The 20,583-nt window shown below is 38.1% G+C and overlaps 2 protein-coding genes across 5 annotated transcripts in view; one reads left to right on the top strand and one right to left on the bottom strand.

The window, feature by feature from the left end:
- Ranbpm (Ran-binding protein M) overlaps window positions 1-12,337 on the top strand; it is a 34,869-nt gene extending 22,532 nt beyond the window's left edge. Inside the window, exons 3-13 of one of the 4 annotated variants that reach the window (XM_026640732.2) lie at window positions 6,120-6,284; window positions 6,717-6,907; window positions 7,131-7,315; window positions 7,402-7,514; window positions 7,673-7,824; window positions 7,908-8,058; window positions 8,361-8,450; window positions 9,907-9,978; window positions 11,556-11,668; window positions 11,973-12,084; window positions 12,171-12,337. In XM_026640732.2, coding sequence (XP_026496517.2) covers window positions 6,120-6,284; window positions 6,717-6,907; window positions 7,131-7,315; window positions 7,402-7,514; window positions 7,673-7,824; window positions 7,908-8,058; window positions 8,361-8,450; window positions 9,907-9,978; window positions 11,556-11,668; window positions 11,973-12,084; window positions 12,171-12,304 — 1,478 coding nt within the window. In that variant the 3' untranslated portion in view covers window positions 12,305-12,337. The remainder of the gene's footprint in view (window positions 1-6,119; window positions 6,285-6,716; window positions 6,908-7,130; window positions 7,316-7,401; window positions 7,515-7,672; window positions 7,825-7,907; window positions 8,059-8,360; window positions 8,451-9,906; window positions 9,979-11,555; window positions 11,669-11,972; window positions 12,085-12,170) is intronic. The other 3 variants (XM_026640734.2, XM_026640735.2, XM_064217663.1) reach the window with 3 other exon arrangements.
- Window positions 12,338-18,558: 6,221 nt separating this feature from the next.
- On the bottom strand, window positions 18,559-20,583 carry LOC135193785 (juvenile hormone esterase-like). The gene is made up of 3 exons (XM_064217760.1): window positions 20,392-20,583; window positions 18,929-20,181; window positions 18,559-18,846 (listed from the first exon to the last, which is right to left on the bottom strand). The coding sequence occupies exons 1-3, from the start codon at window positions 20,566-20,568 to the stop codon at window positions 18,633-18,635; spliced, it is 1,644 nt and encodes a 547-aa protein (XP_064073830.1). The 5' UTR covers window positions 20,569-20,583; the 3' UTR covers window positions 18,559-18,632.

Here is a 20,583-nt window from a genome sequence, read left to right on the forward strand (position 1 = left end):
TTGTGGCGATCCTTCGATCTCAGTTTTTGACCAGATAAAGCTGTAGAAAGTTAAAAATAGGTTACGTCTAACATTTTACGTGATAATAATGAAGTCCTAAGTACTAGATACAGTCTAGACTCTAGACTATATTTTGTTCGCAAAACACTGTAGTTAGTGACGCTCTGTTGAATTTTTAGACTTTTCTTCCCAGCGTGCAGGTTGTCTCCCTAATCTTACATTACAGGCCTTAAATGAAGATCTTGAAGTTTGCAGCACACATTCCCAAAATAGATAAAAGGTATATTTTTATGGAAAAAGATGAGTAGAATAGGTTAACTCTGACCATATTTTACGATCAATAATCTCTTTCGATATAGGACTAGCATAATTTTTTTGAAAAAATATGTATAGAAATATTAGTTCGTGACGCGATTTCATGCTAGAAAAGCTATCAAATATAGTTGGCAGTAGAATGTAGATATAGTTTACTATTCACAATTCGATAGTCGTAAATAATGATGTTGAAAGTTATTCTAAACTCTAAGTATATCGGTATCCACACCCAGCTCGCTAATAGACAAACTGCAATACGAGATACTTTTGTTGATATTCTGTCGAGCAAACAATTCAATACATTACGGATATTGTTACTATGGTCTTAGGCATGTGGGCTTCATTAATTCATCTAACGTGAGTCATTATAAAGCAAAAACCACGTTTAGTCACTTTTATAAATATAATTAATTATCGTTCCATAACGCATGGTAGTCGAGTGATTAAATTATGGATCAAAGATCATACAGATAATGCAGAAGTTTCTAGAAATATTTTCTTTACTTATTGTTCTCGAGTAAGATTCGCAGCCCTGCCCGACACAAAAACTAGTACTCACAGGCGAACCCGGGTTATTATACTGGTTTTGTTTTCGTAGGGCTGCCACACGTTTATTAAAAGGTTCTTAATATATAAATAAATATATATGTCTTGAGTTTTTTTTTTACCTGCGTTATGGTTATATGTCAAAGATAATTTTAATTTATTTTTTGCAGTAATTGGGTGAAAGTAACATCAATAAAATGGTCTTGAATCCTAATGGTCATTGGTCGATGGCGATTCAATGATGATTTACTAAATCTGACTATATGTCAGATTTAGTAAATCTGATTTTAAACAGTATTTTACAAGCTGGAGATTAATGATTGTAAAGTTAAATGTTATGTGTTCATTATGTGGATAGAGACTTTGGTAAAATGTTATTGTAATTCTATATTAAAAGGATAACAATAGAAAAAAGTTATTTATAGTATAACACTGTCAAATATTCGAGGCAGGGTAGCCCTGTCACGGTAAAGGTTCGATCGTGCTCTCACGATCCGGTTGGTTTATCTTCATTTCTGATGTTGTGTAAACACGTGGTTCGTTAACCTGCGCCCGCGCTTTGTGTTTATACTAGTGACAGGGTTCCGTATGAACTTTGTACTATTGTACCGTTAAATACTGGTTTTAATAAATATGTTTACTGTTGTTATTTATTAATTTATGGAAGTGATAAATTCAAATATTCGAATTGAAACCTGGTTATTAGATTGAAAATATTCACGTAGGTAGTTAATAATAACACCAATGTTCTGAGTTTTGTTGTCTTCGAAACACGAATACAATTGTCAAAAATGAACGTTTAAGGAAATTCACTCTTAATACTGGAGGAATAAGACTTATTTTAATGTACATACGATAGTTTTACATTAACGATACATTTTTGTGATTCAATATGTTCTTGGATATTTAGTAGTGAATGTGATGTTTTCACGATACGTAAGTTCATTAACATCTTTCGTGACCTTGCTGTGTGACTTTGCGCATTTGGCGTACGCTCAATTTGTGTTTAAATCTAGTACAGTCAGCAGAAAACGTAAATCTTCAATAATGTTTGACGTCACAGAGTAATAAACGGTCAGAGGAATAATTAGACTTGGGGTTTAACATCATTAATGATACATTCGTTCTAGTTCATACTACGACTAATTAATGATAATGTGTTATACTAAAGTATACATATGTACGTAACTATTTATATATACCCATATGTAGCGAAATATACTATAATGTTGGAGCGAGTTCAAAATAAATTTACTAGATTCTTGTATATGAAGCTGTATGGGGTATATCCTTACTACCCTTTGATGTACCCAACATTGTTTACCCTAGGCATGGTAGGGTACAATGAGCTGAGGGTAAGGAGAGAGCTAGCGCTTTTATCTATGTATTTAAGGTATTGAGAGGTATAGTCTATAATGCTAATGTATTAAGACAGTTGAGTCTGGCGCCCCAGATAGATATGTGTGGCGGAGACATCGACCGTCGTTGCTAGCGGTGCCCAACGGACGAACCAAGTTGCTCGAGGAGGCGCCACTGACGCGCACGTTATGTACCCTCAACGTCATAGCCGACAGGGTGGATTTGTTTTATTGCAGCCTGGGTGAACTCACAACTGTAGCCACTTGGACTATATCATATATAACGTAGACTTATTTTAAATATTGGTAAACGTGCTATAATATCGAATTAGGACAACCATGTCCCGTAATGATATGTATACAGTATTGTATTAAAATAAATAAACTTAAAAGTTCTATCGTGCTTCGTGGTTTATCCGTTAAAATATAAATAAGTTATCAAACGTTATCCGAAAGAATAATAATGATTGCAGCTAAATAAAATATGGACGCAGTACATAATTAATCGACGTATGTATAATAACAATAATATAGATCTCTTTGAAAGAAACGGTGACAAACATCGCAAAGACACGAGAAGGAAAGGTAAAACTAATGACACCTAGTTTCCGACTTCGCAAAGTTAATACCGTGATAATAATACTTCGTGGGACTCGGTATTCCTTTCTATTATAAATTCCACAGTTATATTTGATATTACATACAATACAAGATCTTATTAATGATAAAAAATGTGGACCTAGTACTTGTTGATTCCTAGACAGGAAATATATAAATATTTAATTGTATTTTAGTGACGTACTCTGTAATTAAATTGGTGGAAAAGTAACTACTAAGAAAGTCTTCTTGCCGTTTCTTCTCGATTTAATCTACTTTGCGAACCGGTGGAACCTTTAAACGTTTAATTCGACACTGTTACATGAAAGTTCTTTACGAGCCTATTCGAATAAAGAATATTTTGATTTGTTAATGAATACTAGATATTAATTCCGGAATATATAAATACTTTGCAACCAATCAAAAGCCTAAAAATATGCGTAGGTTCAATTGGGTGAAGTCACAAAGTACCTTGTGAATACTTCTGTCAATCCTTGGGTATAGCGCCTACGGCTCCGTTATGTATGCTGCGTCGTATTTTCTCAGGTTAGGGTATTCTCTTTTCCGAACCAATGGTAGATTTAACTTTGACTATCAAGAAATAAGTGCAATGTGTTTACATTATATAAATGAACTTGAATTTTGAAAAGTGTACAAACCTCAAATAATAGCACTTATCTGATATTTAATCAATGTTTATTAGTTGCTAATTAATATTAGGTCAGGGGGTGTAACTTGCTTCCTAACAACTAACTGCTACTGAGACAACAGCATATAAAAACTTGAGTCTATCTTGACAGTTTGACTCAACTTTTTAACTCAGGTTTCGGGACTACCAGCCCGATGAAATCAACGAGCCTGTCGAAAAGGCATATTCGTGGATTAAAGTTGTCTCCCCGAATGCTTTTAATAGTATCAAATGATCTCAAGCATGGGTTTAATGAGGCCAACGAGTCTTCGAGTCGTATCGAATTGTTTAATTATGCGATGATTTCCAAAACAATCAACGCCGTTGTTGTAACATATCGTATTGACTAATTACATATATTTCTTTATCGTTGTAAATAATTGTTATCAAAACAATTATACGTAATTACAACACGATCGCCGTTAACGTGCGAAGTGCGGCTGGTTTATATCGCCTACGTTTCGCCTTAACCCGATTTGCATGTATCGCTTCATCCGTAAGAGTTATAATTTTATGTTTCGTGTCGTAATTGAGATTTTGTTTGTTAATTGTAACATTTCTTTATAAAGCATTTATAAGAGCACTCAAGAGTGTCGGGAGTTGACATTGACTTGTGATTTCGTCGAATTTGTCGATTAGGCTACAATTTCTTGGTATTGTTTCTGAATGTGATGCTGAATATGCGAATGGTTTCATGATGTATACGAAATGATACAAGACAGGAAACACCTCAGCACCTTTACGCGTGTAAGTAGTTTAGCATTGTATATAGTAAAGTCTATCATACAATGTTGATAAAGTGGCTTAAAATGGTAGTTTTTCGATCCATTTAACGTCATATATGTTTTGTATTCGTGTATTAGGATGATTTTTCGAATTAACGAATGGAAATAAAATGATGTTATTCAGTAGCTGTTTCAAATCTGTTTGATATTGCAAAAGATAATATTTTTTCAAAAATATATTTTGTATGTCAGACAGTACAGTCAGCAAAAGAACTACATATTGTTTACGTATATGCATATAACAACATATAAGCATGTTTGTAATATCGTCAATGACCTTTTAATTTTTTAATTTAATTTATTTAATAAATTAAAAGGTAAATAATTAAATATATTTTTCTACTTTTTTTTCTATATATTTCAATCCATTACTTATTGTTTAACATTTAAATGTATTATGTTAAATTGGAGTCGTTGATTTACCAAATTCGTTTGACCTTAAAATACTTAAAATGTAATGTATTAAATTATTTAAAATAAAACAAGATTTATATGAGTTTCACTAGTATGTGTATGTCACAGTTAGTTTGTAAACAAACCTTTTAAAGTCGATTTTAACCTACTTTTAAATGTGGTATCGTTTTCATACTTTGCAAGCATATGTAATTGGTTTACACGCGCGACTTTGTCTGTGTGTGTGTGTACGTGCGTGCGTGCGTGCTTGCGTGCATGTGTGTGTTTTGTTAGAAACCCTTTGTCTTATAAATAAATGTTTGTTGGTTAGTTAACACGTGAAACCGTAACAAAATTAAATTTTTAAATACTATATAATGTAAACACATTGCACTTATTTTTTGATAGTCAAAGTTAAAGCTACCATTTTTAAATACTAATTACGATTCGGATGAGACTGCAATAATTTAGTACTTTATTGTTGAAGGAGAGACGGAATGGTTAGTCGGACTCTGTAATGACTATTAGAAAACCCATCAAGTTTGTATTTGGTTTGCCTTGATGAGCCCCTTGCATGGTAGCTGCTTTACGAGTTTTGTTGCAATGTTCGGCGATTCTGCTACAATTGTAATTTGAACTGGTTTCTAAGTTAACCGACATATAAACCACAAGTAACAATTACTTTACCTTTTAACACATTAAAAAATATATCACAATTAACATCGCTCCTGTATATAGCGACATTTTCGTATAACATTGTTATATGTGTGAATGTTTATTAATATAAATTTTAATCACTATAGCTTTTATTTGGAAAATATAACGTTAGTGTTAGGGTCAAAGGTCGTATGTGAAAGAGGTGAGATGCTTGCATATTTCTTTATGTTTAGCTATAAAAGCCACTCATCAGATATTCTACCGCGAAATAACAGTACTCTGTATTGTTGTGTTCCGGTTAGAAGGGTGAGTGAGCCAGTGTAATCACAGGCACAAGGGACATAACATCTTAGTTCCCGAGGTTGGTGGCGCATAGGTGATGTAAGGAATGGTTAATATTTCTTACAGCGTCTTTGTCTATTGGTAGTGGTGAACACTTACCATCAGGTGGCCCATACGCTAGTCCGCCAACCAATGCCATAAAAAAAAATAATCACATACGACTTTTTGCAGCTGTATATTGCAAGTAACCTTTAACATATGACCTTTTGCACTTACGATATTGATAAGTTATTCTTAATTTTATTCATTGTTTAAATAACCAAAATTTTAACGCAGTGTTCTGAAAATGATATAACGTAAAACGCACACTGTAACGTCACTGATAATAAAATCTGATTTAATTTATCTTTCTATTGTTTTAGTGCTTTATAATAAATGTAACAAAGCGTCGAGTATGAAGGATAAGAAATTCTACACCGCGGTGCTATGGTTTTCCAGGTCATGGAAAAACACACAAGGACGCGGCGAGCGTCCGCGCCACACACCCGATACCGGCGGCCTGTGGTCTCTACTACTTCGAAGTGCGGATCGTGTCCAAAGGTCGTGACGGGTACATGGGCATCGGTCTGTCAGCGCACGGAGTCAACATGAACCGATTGCCTGGTTAGTTATGACATATTTCCTCCTCCATGCCAAATGTGGTGAGGTGTATGATGTCAACACTTTGTAATATTATTGAAAGCTTTAATTAAATATACTTTATAACAGCCAAGGCACACGTGCTATTATTCTCATAATCTGATAGGCTGGCAATCAGTCAACTGTGAGGTATACTCCCCTGCTCCAAGTAAGCCGAGGAACTTACAGAAAAACTCGAATAACTTAAGTACAATGGCACTGCTCGGACAATAAAATTTTTGAATGTTTGGACAATCAAAAATCGGCTTGCAATATTAGAACTCTGTTCTAGTTTGCCGATATTCCATCACAGGAAAAATATATAGATTTAAATACAATCACCTGTTTCTTAAACTTGCCTATTGTATACGGTTATAATTAAAGACCAATCAGGCATCTAAACATATCGTATATTAGGTTGGGACAAACACTCGTACGGGTACCACGGCGACGACGGGCACTCGTTCTGTTCGTCGGGTACGGGTCAACCCTACGGCCCCACCTTCACCACCGGTGACGTCATCGGCTGTGGCGTCAACTTGGTCGACAATACGTGTTTCTACACTAAGAACGGCCACCATCTAGGAATAGCATTCAGAGGACTGCCAGTGAGTTCTTCTTTACATTTTTTTTAATTCTGACTACTAGTATGGTATACCTTTCAACATAATATATTTAAACTTCTTCTAAAATATTTAAGTATGTAATTGGCTGAAATGTTTTTTATTATTATTATTTGGTACTTTTTTTAGCGACGATAAAAGATTTCCATTTGTTGGTACGACGGCTTCCACTGTTTATATTACAAAAATGTTCTTTTTTCTTTTACAGCCCAATCTATATCCAACAGTTGGTCTCCAAACACCCGGCGAGGTGGTGGACGCCAATTTTGGTCAACAACCATTCGTGTTCGACATAGAGGACATGCTGAGGGAATTACGAGCGAGAACACGTCTCGCTATTGACGAATTCCCTCTACCGGACGAGCAGGGCCAGTGGCAACAGGTTTTACACAGGTACAAACAATTACGATTTTCATGTAATGAATCCTTTTAATTTTACATTGTTGTGTTTAACTTTTGCTTGTGTGGTATAATTACAGAATGGTATCGTCGTATCTCGTACACCACGGCTACTGCAGCACGGCGCAGGCGTTTTCCCGCTCCACCGGTCAGCCTATCGACGAGGACATAGCATCCATTAAAAATAGACAAAGTTAGTCGTTCTTTATTGCCTTCTATAAAAGGGGATAAGAAGAGAGCAAGAACATTTCTGGTTCGAAATTCTAACGCTGCGGTAGAAATCATCGAGGCGCTTAGTCGTATGGAATCGATCGAATGCTAATCCTGGTGTGTTCTTTGCTACGTTTCCAGGGATATCAAAGCTAGTGCTGTCCGGCCGGATCGGAGAGGCGATAGAGGTGGCGCGCCGGCTGTACCCCGGCCTGCTCGAGCGCGACCACGAGCTGCTGCTGCTGCTCAAGTGCAGGCAGTTCGTCGAGATGGTCAACGGCTCCGACTCGGAGGTACGAGCCGCCGGAGCGACCCGCGTGTACAACGCGAGCGACTCAGACACCGCAGTCATTTTTTTTAATTTCAACAATTCCAGTCGCTGTGCGAGGACGGCGGCGAAGGCGAGTGCGTGGACGGCGGCGTGGGGGGCGCCGACGGCAGCAACGGCGTGGCCACCTCCGTCATCTCGCACACGGGCCGCGCGCCGCCGCTCGCCGCCAACGGCGACCACGCGCCGCACACCAACGGTAACTAACGGTAGCGCCCGGCCGTGGCGGGCGGCAGTCGGGTTCACGTCTATATTCGTCGGTGCGTACGTTGGTCACCGCTGCACCCGAGCTCTCGGCGGCTCTCAGTTGTATCGACCCGAGTCCGAGGGCGCAGCGAGACGCCCGCTCTGTGACGTCACCCGCCCCGGCTAGACCCTGAAGTTGGCAACTATTTTGTATTACGCATTACATTGGTAACTAAAGCTTCATCTATACATATCTCTATTATGTTTAAATTAGAACCGACATCAAAGTAACGATAACAAAACACGGTGCTGCAGGTGTGTCGGAGGCGGAGGCGGAGGCGGAGGCGGAGCTGCGCCTCGGCTGCGACGTGGACATGCCGGCCGCCGCCAACGGCGCTCACGACGGTGCGTACCCCCCGCCCCGCCGCCCCGGCCGCCCCGGCCGCCCCGGCCGCCCCGGCTTTATGTCGCGTCACACCTCACTTATGAAAGATATATAAACACAAGAAAACAAACATAATTAAATTGAATTAAATACGAAAAATAATTGTTCAAAAGTATCTGAGGATCCATTTTTGTTTATTGTGTTTTTTGTTTTCAACTCTGAATAGTATTTAAAAGTATCGACTGTATTTTTGTAAACTGACCGCGATAAATATCTACTCAGTATTCGCTAGGTTATCTATACATTATATTCTAATTAAATACGAATGTTATATTAATTTTATGTAAATATTATTATTATTATTTCGATTTATTTATTATTTGCTCGTCATCTCGTTCATGTATAATCTATTTAAATATTTATTTGTTTATAATTTCAGATTATATTTATTTTTATCATTATTCAATATTATTTGCGCGTCGCTTTTTAGTTTCGCACTCGACATCATTAATAAAACTAATATTACGAACTAACCATCCCATTCGGTACTCGGGGCCTGTGGACGTCAGGTCGAAGTGCACGAAGGCACGGAGTGCCTGGCGGGCTGGCCCCTCTGGGGCTCATCGCCAACCATAAACCAATAATAATGGGGCTCATATAGAGTTATTAATCCAATAAAACCTACTAACGGTATCAGAGAGCGTGCAACTGGACACACGAGAGAAGCGAAACTTCTTCACGTCCGGCGCCTCAAACGAACTTTGCATCTAAATACGGCCGTGTGATTTTACTCAGGAAAGAAGTTTCGCTTCAATCGTAGCTCTGAATCATCCTTTAAAAACAAAACGACGTTTAAAATATGTATTTATATTACATGTAAATTAAACGCTACGTGACGTGACGCAAGCACCTCGGTCCGCACCAATAAAATGAGATTGTCTGTGACGTGTGCGAGGGACCGAGGTGTTTGCGGGTCCGCTTTGTGTAGAGTACCGTAGGCGTGCATGGCAGCTTCACCCGCCCGCCTCACCCGTAGGGCGCCGGCTTCGGCACGTAGATTGCATTACGACGCTTCTTTTATAATTATTTCGCGTGGACTTCGCTTGGGCATGACTTTTGTGGAACAAATCGGCTACGGAGCTGAAACGATTCGGAGCTGTGGTCTGTTTCACAAAAGCGCTGCGGGGCTAGGTGATATGTGATCGCGATACGGTACTTTGGCCGAATGTACTTGAATGTACTCAGCATTAAACCGGGGACGGTCGAACGTAGTGACGGTTGTCGTAACTTTCTGGTTATGTTCCGAAAAAATAAATCCGATAGAGTTGCTCCTTCCATCGGCGCACTATCCGATTACAGTTCAAACGATACTTTACACGGCAGTATCGAACGGAGTCGGCCAAGGCGAGCGAAAAGTAACCGTATCGCGGTCGCGAGGGATCGCCCGGGCGGCTGGTAGCGAGTTGTGGGTTGTAGGTGGGGAGCTGCCGCTGGTGAAGGGCATGCCCGGCGTGACGGCGAGCGTGTCGGCGCTGCTGCGCCGCGCGGGTACGTCCTCGCCGACACTGCCGCTGCGCCCGACGGGCCCGTCTGGCTCGGTCCATGTCCTAGACTTCCGTTTGCCCGCTACTTAGAACTTGCATCCCGAAAGCACTCGAACTGTTTGACTACCAGAATAGTTTCTCATGCGTAAAACTAATTCATAAATTGTCGAAACGAAATCACTTCGCCGATTGTCGAGAGCGATCGTTTCGTCCGAAGACCTCTCCGCTCACAGTTTAACGCTTTCGATAACGATAGCGGCGTGATTTGTCGCAAAACGTATCCGTAGTCTCACCGTCATGTTCTCTTGCGTTTCTTTCATATTTTCATAACAAAAATCTCGAGAAATTGAAGGTATGTACGTTTGAGTTTTATATGGCAGTCGTAGTATTTAGTTATCGCTTTATATATGTATTTGTAATGAATACTACGAGTTTTGTTGCATGTTATATGAATGTATATTTAGAATTAATTATTAATAATTATTCAATGAATCGTGTGATTAAAATGGGATGGTGTCCTCACAGAATGTTACATACGTGTCCGTTCATAAATGCTTATATAATACAATAATACAAGCCCTAACACATCGGTATCGGCAATTAAAGGTATTACGACTAACTAGTACTTATTTGATACTCTTAAACATACGCAAAAGAAGTTAATTCCATTTTAAAAATGATAAATACCAATTATATACTCATTTGTGAATGTGTATTATTAAATCGATTTCGTGTCTTATAATGCCAATGGTCAAGCCATTGCCATTTCAATGACCTTATTATTACATTCTAATTGCAACGTTTTGCCATTCCGTATCCGATACAACCCTTGCACATAGTTGACATAACATTGTATCGCTTTATTTGTATATAAATATGCTAGATATTCTATGTATTTAAACACTATTGGTAAGTATGTATTGAGGTAATAACTTATGTAAGTATGATATGTACTTTATATCTAATACATAACTTATTTGGCTTTCGATCAGTCTTTGAAAGAATTTTTTTTTTTTTGATTTGCAGCAAATAATTTCATTATCATATTGCAACTTTATATATGTTTTTCACTCAACTTTCGAGAAAAGTGCGTCGTGTGTGCCTACACTTATACAAAAAAATGATACGTGATTTATTCTAAACTATAGTTCATTCCAACGGCAGGAGGAGTGACGATAATTAAACAATTTTGACCTTGAATTGACATAACATCATTGGTCGAGATCTAAAATAACCTATTTAATTCGTGAAGAATTACGAAGTTGCTTTGAAATTAAACGTAAACATAACGAATAAGTATATAATCATTAATTAAGGATTTTCATATCGCATGTAATCCCCCTGCTGCCATTGGAAGATATTATATGTGTTTACTTTTCGTTCAAATCACATCTCAATGTCATACCATAATTTTCACTAACTTCGAAGCGTTCGAGGACGCTTCCGATATAACGCTCGACACCCGACACCCGACACCCTACACTCGACACCCGACACCCGACACCCGACACCCGACACTGGACACCCAGTCGTCAGCACGGCCGTGTCCAGTGCCGCGTGTCTGACCCGCTTCCCGCGCAGAGGGCGAGGGCGGCTCGCGCGCGTCGGTGGAGCGCATGCTGGCGTTCGGCCGCGACCTGTACGCCATGAGCCAGGACCTCAAGCCCGACCACTACCTCAAGGCCATGCTCGAGGTGAGCGCCGCCGCCCCGACGGGGGTGTACCCGGTGTACGCGTACACTCGCGGGACGTTACTGATTCATTTTGAACCGAATTTCTCATGCATGTTACGCGTTTCGATGTTTCCTTGTGCGAGGGAATGTGATATAAATTCTCGTAGTCGGATATCTTTGTAATATATAAATTTTTACCGAAATGTCCAAATGCTAGTTCGACGTTTCCTCGCTCCGGGTGTATTCCATCGCATCGTACACTCGAGCTAGTAAGTAGAGAACCTCACCGCCGAGCCATCTAATCGGCCGCGCCCCGCCGTTGCAGGACGCGTTCAGCCTGCTGGCGTACAGCAACCCCTGGGACAGCCCCAACGGCTGGCAGCTGGAGGCCGTGTGGCGCGAGCCCGTCTGCGAGGCCTTCAACGCCGCCATCCTGGGTGAGGGCGCGGGGCGGGGGCGCGCGGCGCGGGGCGCGGGGCGCGGGGCGCGCGAGCTGGCGCGGCTGACCGGGCGCGTGTTGCAGAGTGGGCGGGGCTGGCCAGCGTGTCGCCGGTGGAGGCGTGCGTGGCGCAGTCGGGCGAGCTGCTGCGGCGCATGGCGCGCGCGGCGCTGGGCGCGTGCGCCTTCGCCGACCTGCCGGCGCTGCTGCGGCGCTGACCCCGCCGCCCCGGGACGCCGCCGCCGGCCGCGCTGTGAGCCCCCGATCGGAGCGTCCGGCGCCGCCGAGGTGCCGTCGCGGTCACTTCGCCTCGCACCTGACTGGCGGCACCTTTGACGTTCTATCGAAACTATTCTGTTATGAAATTCCGCATTTTCTAAATTCTATTATGCTCGTAATCGTTTATGAAATTTATGAAGGGCTCCGTCGTGCGATGCCAGGGGGGACGTAATTCCGTGCACTGCTATAAATAGGGTTAGATTTAGTCGATAATATATGCTTAACGTGCGCACGCAATTACGGTCCCGACGGTATCTCGAGGGAGGTGATGTTTAATTTTTATTTTAGTCATAAGCGAGGTCTCCTCGGGGGCCCGGCGGCTGGCGCTCGAGTTGACGAAGCCTGAACGGAACGCAGTGATGGAACTTTCGACACATAATATGTATTGAGAGCGGTCGTGGTGACGAAACGATAACAGACGTTGTGATATAAGATTTTATTTGAAAACTTCGAACGTAGCTTATATTGTGATGTGACTCACGGACTATGCGTTGTGTATATTGTCAGCGTATATTGATATAGATATATAACATAATTATGATTATTGTACACGGCTACCGGGCACGCGGTGTTCGCGCGGAGCTTTACGGGACATTTTTATGTAAATCTACAAGTTGCAACGCGCACCAGAGCGGCCGATATCGGCAGCGACACGGTCCTCCACTCGCGTCGCTTTGGAACATGTCGGTATCGATCCGATTTGTTATCTGTCGGCGTAAGACTTACGCGAAGTGCCCGCCCGCAACCTAACATAGTTATTATGGATTCGAGATCGTTGCGCGTAGAAGTGATTAAGAAATATAAAAAGTCACCGCTTTTAGACTATAGATATATTTTTTACCATCTGCCACCTTCGTCATTCAATGGGATTTTCGTGTTCTGTAATCTAAAAGCAGTGCTCAAACGATCGTAGTCGAAGGCACATGTGCGGACAGACTTACATTGCTAATATAAATAGTGTCGTATCAATCAAATAATGTAATGTGTTGCTAGAGGTTAAGACATGTTTTTGTTTTTATAATACTTGGTATTTTTGTATGTATAGAATTTAAACGTCGCAAGCTGTACAGTCGCGGCGCTAATCGTTTAACGAGCCCGCGAGTCGCGGCGCCGCGTAAGTCTGTCCGCGCGGCGCCGGCGCCGGCCCGTCGGCCTCGCGCTCTGTAAAGATGATTCTACAATATTGTTCTTATATTGTATTGTTTTCTTTTTTAATAATATATTGTGTTTAAACGGCATTGTTGAAGTTTTATTACCTTACTGATTCCTTTAATATGAACAAGCTCACAGTTCGTCAAGCCAACTTGCTTAAGTAGTTTAAAAAATTGAAATTATGATGTTTGACAGGACTGTACATTATAAAAACAAGGAATTTTAAGTAAAAACACCATCATCATAAGTGGTCACAAGTCTTGTGGGCGAATGCGAACACAAAACGAATTATTACCTGTTTCATACAATTTAATTTAAAGTTACAAAATAGTTAATCACTTCACAATTACTAACATAAAACATAAATCGAGTTACAATAGATCTAACACCATTCAACAACATTATTAATTACTAAATCTGCCAAAAATCCACCACGAACCAGCATTCCGCCATTCGTATTCTGTATTCTTCAAATTCCCGTCACAAACTACGTAAACCTACCTAACCGTAACCGTACGGGACGTAATTACCGCCAAAACGTTAAGATGGCGCCTGGACCCCGCTCGAGGTTCTCGACTCTGACTAGTGGTGGCGTATTATGCAATAGTATAATAAGTAATTTGAATATATTAGTAAGATTTAGACACGATAATAGATGTGAAAATATGAATACAATTTAAGGAACTATTTAAAATGTAAACAAACTATTTCGTCACTTTAAACTGATTTATTTATAATAAATATAAATAAATCGTAAAAACTCCACTCTCGCCGAGTCTAAATTATACTCATTCCATTATTATTTTAGTAATCATGTTTAACATGTGATTAATTCAAAGTAAAAATAACATTCTATAAATGAGGTGAATCACAACTTCTGAAAACATGGAAACTTATCGGTTCTGGTTCAATTCGATCCCTGGCTAATAGAACCCCTCTTTCTATCATTATATAACTCTTTATTTAACTGAATACATTTAGAATGTTTGATTTTATTAGGCTGTCAAAAATAAAAAAAAAACAATGTTTCCGAAAAACGAACAATAAGAAGTAAAATTGAATAAAAAAAGTTGAATAGATATGAAAATATTAATGTTTTGGGTAGTCATGTAAAAATGTTGAAGTAATCTATACAAATATGAGTTACTATTAACATGAAACTTTTACATAATAGTTATAAGTTTTATATACGCTATATTATGTTTTATTACAAATAGTTAAAACAGTTATGCTTGTATAATATATAGGCCATTACATAACTCGGAAACTACGGTGATCATTTGAGTCGTTTCTTGCTTGATAAAACTATATTAGACAATATTTGACATCGAATTTACCCGACATCATTGGTTAAGAGCTTCTATATAATCTATGATATTCATTACGGATACGTATTAATGGCGTTTTAAATGTCGACGAAGCTGTTATCGACACTGGTAAGTAAAACTAAAGTGGACATAACGTACTTACGTGGCATAGCGATTTATTATTAATAAAAATACAGGAATATAGGAGAATAATTAACAAATCGCAAGGAATACGTAAATCTAAGTTTTTTTTATCTTTATTCTCTCTTCGATTTCGCTACTTTCGCTACTCCATAGAAATAACTTATTCACGTCCTTAACACATTAAAATTGTCCAATAGGCAATAATGAATTGTATATGACAACACACACTTTTGTGTAATAAAATAAAAATAACCGCCAAATTTACGTTGATAATTTATAAACGTAATTTAATTTACAAACGTACATTTTCCAAAATAAAAAAGGAATAAATAAGGATAGTCTGGATTTTGAATACGCGTCATCAAATATTTCCATAACTAAATTATAGTCTAAAAATGGTAATAGTGATTTTATTACAATTCCGACTACCTTCAAATGCGTCCACAGATAACGAATCATTGAATAATTATGATAATTGACGTAAAATTATTGGGGAACAGATTCGATAAAGCAAAAAATGTAGGGGTGATTGGAGCACCCGAGGCCTGGGCGGAACCCGATTATTAGTAATTTATGTCGTAGAGTCGATTTCATAATGTTACGCCGACGGCGAAAAATATTATTTCTCACTCATCAACGCTATCAATTGCGCTACAGTAATTATTTATTAATTTGTATGGATATAAAAGAGTAAATTGAAACTTAATTTTTATAATTGGAACGAATAAATATATCCATAGGCAAAAAAAATCTAATGTTTCGAAAATTTGTATAAAAAAATCGTTGATGCGCTTAATTAAAACTTTAACTGCGTCATATGTTTTGTGATAAACCTATTTTCGTTTCTTGATTAGCCAGATCAAAATAAATTAGATCGTTTAAGTGGGGATAGTTAAAAAACGAAATTAGTATATCTACGTATAATTAAATTAATGGCGTGACATTATGTTTTGATAACATGAGTCAATGATGATATGATATATACATATTTGATACTCAGTTCTGAAATAGTTGAACTTTCTTTATGAAAATAAATAAACGGCAGTCAAGTAACAAATATTCAAAGATAAACTGATTGAATATTCGAGATGATTTTTTTTTGGTCAATGGGAAATAAGTTTATATCTCTATTTGACCAGCGGAGCGCCTCGAGTCGGATCGGTCCGGCTGCGGCTCGGAATTGAATCAAAACATTGAATATTTATCTTTAGACGCTACGATTCAGCTCCCAGCGCAACGGATCCCCATTCGCCCATCGAACGACAGTGTGCTTATTATAACGTGGACTTATTTCGTAAGGACTGTTAAGTTACCGTTTGTTACATAGTATTCATAATAATATATTACAAATTTATAATGTAAGTATTTTAAGTGAGTTATAAGTTCCTAAAAGTGAAGTGAACGATTAAATAAAATAGAAATATTATACATTTTTTATGATATAGGTAAGCGGGTGAGCAAATGGGTCACCTGTTTGTAAGCGGTCACTACCGCCCATAGATACTGGCGCTGTAAGAAATATTTACCATTCCTTAAATTGTCATTGCCAAACCTTGGGAGCCAAGATGTTATATCCGTCGTACATATAGTTACACTGGCTTACTCACCCTTCAAACCAGAACACGACAACACAAACAGCTGTTTACTGGTAGAGTATCTGATGAGTGGGTGGTACCTACTCCAGGTGACCTTGCACAAAGCCCACTAAGTAAAAAATCATATTCAAAACGTCCTCTATGGTAATTTTATTAAAAAAAAACTTTATCATTATGTCGGCCATGCTTATTAAGCATCGCTCTTGCGTCAGAACGTAATAGAATCAACGAACAATGAATATTCGTTGGTTAGGTGTTGATCTGGGGTTTGCTCTTTACATTGTAAATTGGCTTTTGTATTGGACTGTTCGATCTTTTTATTTTTCTAATCTTTTCGCATGCCAAATTGTATTCTTATCATATTAACATTTTCGTCATTGAGCCAACATAATGCCCCTTGCATAATTATATCAAATTTATGAACACTACCAACATAAATATTGAGCTAATGTCATCGATAATTATGACGTTTTCTAATTAATTAATAGTGCATATCCTTCACATAGATGCTGGACGATATAATATTTTATTTAATTATTTATTTATTTTCGGGAAACAAACAGTACAATAGAGCAGTAAATGAAAAAATAATAAAATAATACATAAACCAATCAAGTTTCCACTGATACCTATTACAAATTAGAAGCAGGAAGTAATGAGGACTAGAATAGTTATTTAAAGAATCAAAAAAATAATTACAAAACCAAAAATCATTAAATCATAAAAAAAAACCATAAAAAACATTAAAAGACATATATAAGCAATATAAGCATTTCTTTCAATGAGCATGTATTTTATTCTTAGTTCTCGTTTTGAAAAATTGAATCAAATATTGTTTTTGTTTAGTACCTACAATAAAGTACGTAAAAAAATCTTAGTTATACCACTAAGGACAATGACGTGTGCTCATTACATAAAAACTGAATACCTGCAATTTAAAAATATCAAGTGTTGATTTATAATGATATAAGTATTATAAAGAATCTTCCAATCTATTACTTAGTCAGCGCACGAAGAACGCGAACATTGTTTAAAATGTATTTTTAAATTCTTTCTATTCGTTCATTCGCCGCGGAGGCTGCAACGTCTTGCGGGAACCCTTTTTAATATTTGATCTGCATATTTATAAATCTGTGTTGCTCGGGGCGTGTTTGCAGTCTCCGACGATATCAGTTTATTTCATCTCGCACGAGCACATTGTTTGTATAAACAATGCTATAAAGCAAGACTTCTACTCTATCAACAAGATGCATTCGTTCCGTCTCAGCTCGTTTGTTTCGGTTATGTAATGAAGTTAACGATGTAGGTACCTGTTGCTATAATTCAACAACAGGGGACTATTTACATACATCATTATTTCAAATATGTATAAAATCTTTGTCTTATAGATACAAATTATAATACGCGAAAGTATCGGATAAGTCGTTTTGGTAGGAAAGTGAGAAGAGCTGTGATTAGAAGAACATGTGTCCAAAAGACGTGATTTTAGCCGATGATTTTGAGTTCAAACCTGGGCAAGCACCACGGAATTTTAATTAATCTGTGTATATAGATCATCCCGTGCTCGGTGGGGAAGAAAAACTTCGTGAAGAAACCTGCTTGTGGCGGATAGGTTTTTGTGTCGTGTATCCAATTCGCATTGGAGTAGCGTGGTAAAGTGTGCTCCAAAACTTCTCTTTGTAAAGGAGCCCAATGTCCTTAGCCTCTAATTTTAGCAAATGAACACTTACAGACTGTTACTTTAATTTTTACTTTTATTTAGTACTCTTTTACCTAATATGAGAGGATTTTTGATAAAATTCGTAGAATCTTTGTTTTAGACAATAAAATGTATTATATTCTGACTGTAATATTTTGTACAATATTTAAAATTGGAGGCAATGCGATTTCTATTAAAACAAAACAATATAAAGTATCACACTATTTTTTTTTTTATGATTGGATGATACCGGAACAGTTGTTTCTAAAAATTTATGTAAAATTATACAAAGTCAATAACAGACAAATTGATTTAATAACAAACACATCACATAAAATAAATACTTTTCAAAATCTTAATTCTAAGTAAACTAACTATTTTGACACATTTCTGCGCTCTCACACGGTACGTAACCGCGCATGCCGTAAGTGCAAAGCATCTTTAAGAAGAATCCCCCGCTCTGCTCCTTTCGGGGATGGTCGATCACAGACATATATTTATCTAGGACTAAAATATTGGATGTATTTTTTCTAGCCGCTGGCCATTCTACAGGCAATAATTGTGTTCTCTTTGGCGTTGGGTTTCTGAAATGTCAATATTTTTACAATGTTAATAACTTTATTTCAGAAGTAATTAAATAGTTTTATAGTTTTTATAAATACGTACCCATGTTTCATAAAATTCAGAATTAGCGTTGTGAATCTGTCAATCATTATTCGGTCATTTTCGGGCATAGGTAACGATATACCCAGGGGTTTAAATATATAAAACAACTCACCAGCATGAGTTGTGCCCTCAAAGTCCACCCCTGAAATGAGTTTACCGTAGTCTCTGCTACCATCATAAGAAAACTGGTAATTGAAGACAGACTGATCAGAGAATTCAGTCATTATTTTTGAAAACGCGTTTATAGAGCCATACGCAATCCAGTCGGAGTAGTATTGAATCAAGCCCTTCACAGACGTTTTATAATTAATAGGTCCGTGTCTAAAATAATGATTTCGCAATGATTTCCCGATTTTCTTTCTTTCTTTCTCCGAACACCAGGAAAATACACATGGCAGTCTATCACTGAAATTTTCATTTAAATCTTTAACTAATTTGTTACTCAATAACCTATAAAAGAACCCACCTTCCGCGTCCGTATATCCCACGATTATAGGAACTTTATTGAACTTTCCAGATTTCACGATGTCGTATGGAGTGCCATTGAAAAACGGGTCTGTGAAATTGTTATCTACACACGGTGAGTACTTGAAGTATCGTGGGTTCACTGAGGTATCGTAAGTGGCGTCCATAAGTGTGGGCACGAGGACGTTAGCAAATATGTCGTACACATCCTCTTCGGTATCCGCTGCTGATATTTTCCTCGCATCCTCTAATGCAACTGAGAAAGGTTCAACATTGAAAGCCCACGTCGAAAACGCGTTGCCACTCATTAATATTGATTTATGGAATAGACCTTTACTTAAATTGGAGAGTAAATGTAAAGAAGCAGAACTCGCGCCAGCACTTTGTCCAGAAAGAGTGACATTATCTGGGTCTCCTCCAAATAAAGCTATATTCTGTTGTATCCATTTTAAAGCCGCTACCTGGTCTCTTAACCCAAGATTTGATATACCATTGACACACAAAAATCCTAATATCCCTAATCTGTAGTTGATATTTACTACAATCGCACCCTTGATAACTAGAAATTCTGGATCATATAATTCCTTACTCCCTTTGAAGTAGGCTCCCCCATGTATGAAGACCAACACAGGTAATTTATCAGATTTCTTTGTCCATTCGGGGACAAACACATCAAGATAAAGGCAATCTTCGTCGCCAGTTGTGAAGAAAAACATTTTTTGGGGGCATCTTACGAATGGATTTATATTATTCAGTATTCCTTTCCATTTTGGTGGTTTCTTGGGTAGCTGAAAATATATTAAATATACTTTAAATTCAACTGGTGAAAATAAAACAACTTTGTATACGATAGAGTACAAGTTTGATACTCGTTGGAGTTACTGCCTTGCAACACACTTGCTAAACACTCTAGTATCACACGGTCTTGTTTCCGCAATAACTGCAAAATTTTACGATCAGGTAGCAGTTTAAGGATTGTTATAGTTCATAGTTCTTACCTGGAATCTTTCGCAGGTCGCGTAAGGTATGCTCAAATACCGGTCCTGCCCATTGCTCCGCAATCCTCGTAGTTTGCCTTGACTTATTTCTAATACTGGTGTGAAAATACTAGAAGATAAATCTACGAATACTGACAATGTTGCTATCGTTTTCAAAAGTTTAATTTTTATATTCATTATATTTGTTTAAAT

Source organism: Vanessa tameamea, chromosome 18 (assembly GCF_037043105.1).
Source record: "Vanessa tameamea isolate UH-Manoa-2023 chromosome 18, ilVanTame1 primary haplotype, whole genome shotgun sequence".
In the NCBI taxonomy this organism is placed as follows: Eukaryota; Metazoa; Arthropoda; class Insecta; order Lepidoptera; family Nymphalidae; genus Vanessa; species Vanessa tameamea.